Source organism: Chanodichthys erythropterus, chromosome 11, assembly GCF_024489055.1.
Source record: "Chanodichthys erythropterus isolate Z2021 chromosome 11, ASM2448905v1, whole genome shotgun sequence".
Classification (NCBI taxonomy): domain Eukaryota; kingdom Metazoa; phylum Chordata; class Actinopteri; order Cypriniformes; family Xenocyprididae; genus Chanodichthys; species Chanodichthys erythropterus.
In genome coordinates, this window is record NC_090231.1 from 1,740,536 (window position 1) to 1,747,067 (window position 6,532).

General features: G+C 34.7%; 1 protein-coding gene across 1 annotated transcript; it reads right to left on the reverse strand.

Moving 5' to 3' along the window:
* Positions 1-35: 35 nt before the first annotated feature.
* On the reverse strand, positions 36-4,428 carry epdl1 (ependymin-like 1). Its single transcript, XM_067400899.1, has 6 exons — positions 4,279-4,428; positions 3,201-3,235; positions 2,819-2,953; positions 1,880-2,066; positions 467-554; positions 36-364 (listed from the first exon to the last, which is right to left on the reverse strand). The coding sequence occupies exons 1-6, from the start codon at positions 4,352-4,354 to the stop codon at positions 226-228; spliced, it is 660 nt and encodes a 219-aa protein (XP_067257000.1). The 5' UTR covers positions 4,355-4,428; the 3' UTR covers positions 36-225.
* Positions 4,429-6,532: the final 2,104 nt, after the last annotated feature.

A 6,532-nucleotide genomic window follows, 5' to 3' on the forward strand; every position in this document is an offset into this window, starting at 1 on the left:
CAACATCTCTAAGTAAGAAAGATGATGCAAGAAAATACAGAAAGAAAGTTTATTTTCCCTTTTTTAAAATGATTAAAGTGCTTTTGATTGACATGAACTATAGATGCATTAAGGGATTAAATCATAAAGAGCAGCATCAGCATTTAAAAAGAAACACGTAAACAAGGTGTTTACAGTAACAAAAGCCTCTGGACATGTTAAGATCATTTCTCTGCAGTCGCAGTATTACAGCATGTTAAACATGGACTCCTCGGAGAGAGCGCTGTAGAAGTCGAGCACCTCCTCTTCTGTCTGGACGTCATCACAGAACGGCGGAGGAATGAACTCCCCTGGATCCTCCACGCCCCTCACTCCATTAAAATAGCTGAAAATCACATTATTATTGTTAAAGTTGAGCTGTTGTCATCACTAGGGCTGGAGAAAAGACAATCACTGAAGTATTTTAATCACATATAAAGTGTCTTACGTGGTGACCATCCAACCGCGCTCTTCTGTGTAGTAAAGCGTTGATACCGGGATACAGCCGAACTCTGTGACGGTGGCCACATATTTACCTGGAATAAAACATGGAGTGTTTTCCAAAGTTTCAATGTGAAGCTCTGGCTGTAGATTCAACATTCACCCATCCAAAACACGAGACACAGTTTGAAACCCTTTTACTTTCTAATGACTTGATTTTATTCCTCAGGAAAAGGTTGTTATTTAGTATAATATTGATAGCAAGAATATTTAGTTGTTTCACAGCGACCTCAAAAACGTTGGTAATACTTTACAATAACTTTAACCAACTATACACTTGTTTCAGTATTTATGAATCTTTGTTAATGAAATACAGCTTTTCATTTCAGGTCCTTTAAATAATATTAAAAGATGCATGCTTTGATTTTAATAATGCATTATTGAATGTTGAAATTAACTTGAAAAGTGAAAAATACTTTAACTGAGATTAACAGTATATAATAAAGTTAATGTAAACAATGCTTTATTAAAGGCAAATCATCTTAAAATAATCCTGCAGATACTATATATGTATGTATAATTTTATTTAGTTTAATTTAACATTTTAGATATTTTTGAAACCTTTTTCTTATTTAATCATGATTATTATTATTATCTATCACTGTATTTTTCTTTACTTTAAATGCATTTTAAATATTATTTGCATTCTTTTTTTATTCATGCTGATTAATATTATTGTTTATATTTAGAATTTTTAAATACATTTAAATCGTTTTTTACTCCTTCCTTTTTATTTATTATTTAACTTGATTATTATTATTATTAATATTATTTTTAAATACATTTAAAATATTTTTATCCCTTAATTTCTATTTATTATTACTTTTATTTCACCTTCATGGTTGTTTTATTTTTATTTATTTTTTTAAAAATTTCAAATAATTTTTTATCCCATACTTTTTTATTTGTTATTTAACTTTCTTATTATTTGCAATCATTTTTAAAGCACTCTGAATTATCATTGTGCCTTAAATCATCATTCATGAAACATGAGCAGAACAATTTCTGTTACTAAAAATAAATCTTTACAAGCGTCGCTGTTTCCATAAAGAATCTTTAACATTCGTGGAATTTTTCCATTGCATAAAATGTTCTTTAGATTATTAAATTATGTTTAATTATGATTATTATGTTTTTCATACTAAGAAAAAAAAGGTTATTTTAAGAACTGATGACTGAAAGGTTATTTGGGGAACCAAAAGTGGTTCTTCAATTAAATCACTTCAAAAAAAAATAACTTTTGCAACCTTTATTTTTAACTAGTTTTAACACCCTTTTTGTAAATCTATAATGTAACTTGAAGCTGGAACTGAATGAACAGCTTGAAATCAGTCAGGAGGACGTGTTGAGTTCGACTCACCTCCGGTCTCAGGCACGTCTCCCGTCCAGGTGTTGACCAGCAGACCTTCGCCCGGCCCTGACGATCCTCCCAGAACCACCTGCGACTGCAGCGATGCGTTGTGAGGGATGTGAGACGGGTGGAAGGCGGTGTGGAGAGGATTCTTCTGACAGGTCCTGTTTCTGTAGCTGATGCTGTAAACCACACCCTGAGCGAGAGTTGAGGAGAAACACATTCACAAACCTCTTCATATCATCCATCATTTTCTACAGAGCTGCTTTATAGCCGAACTCATTTCATAATCTCATAAACTTTATACAGTTGTTGATCTGATCTGAATAATGACACTACTGTCTTCTGTAGATCTGCTTTACAGAATCTGAATTCGTCTCATATTTGATGAAGTTTGCATGTTTTTTCTGGTTTATCCCCGTGAATAAAGCTGACTGGACAAACGCCACCCGAGATTAATAATAACTGCATGTATGTTAGTGCATGTGGTTTCAGTTCAGTTAATATCTGGTGAATTTAGTCAATGTTTATTTACATACTTTGACTTCCAGTTGAGTAAATATTGACAGAGTAATCGCACTCTCAGTCAAATTGTATTGGCTGTAAATGGTCTTTTCCATCTATAATCTTGGTCATTACAAGCTCGGTAAATAAAACATATCTTTTTACGCATACAGGCCTTAAAGCGTTTGAACCCCGATAACTGTTGCTCGCAGCTATATTCTCTATAGTTTTTACACTTTTGCTGCTCCATCCGAGCACAAACAAACTGTATGTTTTTGAATGTCATTTTCTGACAGTATATTAAAGCTGATTAATATTGAGGATGTGGAGTACATAATTTCTGTTCCTGTAACACTTGATATTTCAGAGGTTTGTGTTTGAACATGTATAGTGTTCACGAGAAATGAAAACCCCCTGAAATGATGTTCCTCAGTGTAGTTTCACCTCTCGAAACAGGAACAGCATATTCAGATGAAATGATCTGTCGTCAACGTGTCCAAATTCCCACACGCGGATGCGCTGACCAATGGCATCGTAGCGATATTTGGCTATCGCCCAGTCCTGACCTTCTCGAGCGCTCTGAAACACACACAGATAGATAGATCCCGCTCAAATGATTGGAATAATTAAGATTGTTTTAATGTTTTTGAAAACATTTGACCAATGCTGCATTTATTAGACCAAAAATGCAGTAAAACAGAGAAAATTGTGAATATATAATAATTTATTCCTGTGAACAAAGCTCATCGTTACTCCAGTCTTCAGTGTCACATGATCCTTCAGAAATCATTCTGATATCAGTGTTGGTGAATCTCAGGAAACTCACCACGCTCAGACTGCCGGACAGCAGCGGCGGAGTGCCTGTCGAAGCAAGATCACAACATTTAAACAGTGTTTACAGCGTGAATTAATGAAGATGACGCTGCGCTCGTGATCTGGAATCAGTTTTAGCTTTATTGTTTGTCACTTCCCTTTAACTGGACGAGGCAAATTGTTTTCTGAGATCTGATAACAAACTCTGACAAACACATTACTGTAATTCCTGCATGACTGTGCAATATTTATGAACTCATTAACTACGTTTAAATATTCAAGTCAAACTGCAGGACCATTTAAATTACCTAAAATAAATATAAAATATAATTTAATAAATAAAAAACAATTGAATAAAAAAAAACTGCAAAATGTTCTTTTGTTTTAAGCTTTAAACCACACTGAATTTAGTTATTAAAAACCAAGAAAAAATTGAAAACAGAATTGAAACTGATTGAAATAGTGGCCTGCATTCAAAAACACAGTTTTGACACTTAGAAATTCAAATACATTTTAATCTAAAATCTTTTAATTTTAACACTGTCTTAGCAAACATCAACATTTCCACAACAGGGTTATTATTGTTAATTAAAACTATACATAAATAAATAAATTTTCAGCATTGCTAAGGCACCGTTTCTCATTTTCATTTCAGTTTAAGTACTAAAATAACTCAAACTAAATAAAATACAACTAAGGTTAATGCATTAATTAACATTAACAGTGAGCAACACACTTTTGTTACAGTATTTGTTAATCTTTGTTAAAGTTAGTTCATAAAAATACAACTGTTTATTGTTAGTTCGGGTCCATTAAATAATTTTAACCTTTGATTTTAATAATGGTGAGATTAAAATTAAAACTGAGATATTTATTATCATTATTTCAACTAATGTAGTTAACTAATTTAAGAAAGGAAACCTTATTATAAAGTGTTTTTCCGGACATGTAACCTGGTGTATTCTTCAGAGCACCTGATCCATGTAAATAATGTGGTCCATGAATATAATCATCGCAGTAGATGGTGTTGTTATTGCACAGATGATAGTTAGCCTCCAGTACAGGCATGATCGGTGTTCCGGCACACTTACGGCATCGATGCGGCTTCTGAGCCGAGCAGCTCCCGGTGAACAGCAGCAGCAGAGCCAGAGAAAGCAGAGACTTCATGATGTCCTCAGCTCTGAAGACTGAACCGCAGTGTGACCTTCAGCGGCAGCTGTCAGTGTAAACACATCTACAACTTCCTCATTCACTCACAGTTCAGTCCACAATCCACGCCTGCTTTTCCTTCTCCACACCGCGGACTCCAGCGAACTTCCGCGAGTTTCCTTTCGTTCGGATCAGGATTTCTTACATTTTATTTTGGTGTATACTGCTGTCCAACAACCAAAAATACATTTAAAAAGCATTAAGTGCTCAAAAGTTAGATGTCTTTTTTTTTTTTAAGTAAAAAAATATTATATATTTTATTTTTAAATAATGCAATTGTATGTAAAAAATGTGTCTCTCATGTTCATATCACTACCGAAACAGTGTCTGAGACTGATTTTAACACACTTCCACATTTCTGATCAGGAGATATTCCTGTGTTCCTCCTCTCACAGCCTCTTTCACAGCAGATCATCTTTCTGAGTTAAATGTGTTCAGAAGTCTGAAAATCTGTGTGGAGCTTTAAGAAAAGTCACTAACAAACACCTTTTTCTGCAATTAAGCAAACTTTTTTGGGTGTTTATTCTATAAAATGTAGTTTTTATGTGTGCAACTGTGTTAGATAACCATGTGCTGACCACCTTTAGTGACATGATTATTTTGGTAGTGACAAAAAGGAACATAAAATCATTTATTTGGGGGAAATAAACACAATTTTAGTACAGTTATGCAAATCATTAGTATTTTAATATGTTTTAGTATGTGAGTTAAATCCGGTCATGTGATGTGGACACTACCAGCACATTACTGTCACTACCGAAACATGGATGTTTTGTCAAAAATAAAGTATATTGAATGATCAACTCAGATGTTATTATAGTGTTTGGTTCAAACTAATGAATCCTTCACTTTGAAATCAGTTTGATAAACTTTATGACTTTTACAAAGAAAGATTGGATTCAAAATACAACAAATCTCATAAATTACACTTGAAATATTATTAGGGGCCAAGCACCGAAGGTGCGGAGGCACCTATTGTTATTGTTGGCGTTCTTTTTTTTTTTTTTTTTCTTCTTCTTCTTCTTCTTCCGCTCTTGAAGTCTATGGCAACCCATAGAACTGCTTGTGGGAAAGTTGTGAAATTTGGCACACAGTTAGAGGACAGTCTGACCTTTGTCCACAGCAAATTTGGAGTCTCTATCTCAATCCCTCTAGCGCCACCAGCTGTCCAAAGTTGCACTTATGTTTATGTTAATAACTTTTGAACCATAAGGGCTAGAAACAAAATTCTTTTTTCCTCTGATTCCTTGGGTCAAGACGAATCGATCGCACCCTAAAACTTACTTTTTCCCTCCTAGGCCGTTACTCCGATTTTCATGAAAATTGAATCAGATCATCTTCAGACCATGCTGACAAAAAGTTATGGAATTCAAGTTGATTCCTCAAACCGTTTTCGAAAAACTCACGAACGAATTGTACATAGTGCTTGCGAAAACAGAAGTAAGGCTGTATCTCCGCAACGCTTTATCGTATTCAGACCAAACTTGGTACATGTCATCACAAGCATGACCTGAGGTACCATGCAGTGTTTCGGCGCAGCGCCACCTACTGGTGTGGAGATATGAAAAATGGGTATTTTTGCTTATAACTTCTGATGGGTTTGTCCAAAAATCATAAATTTGTCTCGTTGGATTCGGGGAATCATGCCGAGTCGAATGATATCCAATTTTCCCATATCGGCCATTTTGGCCGTCGGCCATTTTGAATTTTGTGCTAAAATGCTGTATTTTACGAACGCATTAACGTATCTTTACAAAACTTGGTATGGGTCATCAGCACAATGCCCTGAGAAGTTTCGGCACAGCGCCACCTTGTGGTCAAAAGTTATAACAAAATTTACAAAAATGCTAATAACTTTTGACTGTATTCACCAATTGTAATGAAACTGGTCTCAGTAGATTCCTTGGGTCATGCTGAGAACATAGATATCACATGTGCTATAGTCAGCTAAACTTCCTGTCCGCCATATTGTTTTTCTTCAAAAACCTACTTTTTCGAACTCCTCCTTGACCGTTGCTCCAATTTTCACCAAAATTGAACCGTGTCATCTTCAGACCATGCCGACAAAAAGTTATGGATTTCAATTCGATAAGTCAAACCGTTTTTGTATACCAGAGCAAAGAATTTGAGGCATGA

Bases quoted from the DNA above. Each gene is read 5' to 3' on its own strand.
- epdl1 (XM_067400899.1), bottom strand. From the start codon at position 4,354: ATGAAGTCTCTGCTTTCTCTGGCTCTGCTGCTGCTGTTCACCGGGAGC. The intron at 3,236-4,278 runs GTAAGTGTGCCG...TTGCTTCGACAG, and splicing joins TCAGAAGCCGCATCGATGCC to GCACTCCGCCGCTGCTGTCC. The intron at 555-1,879 runs GTGAGTCGAACT...GTTTTATTCCAG, and splicing joins AGACGTGCCTGAGACCGGAG to GTAAATATGTGGCCACCGTC.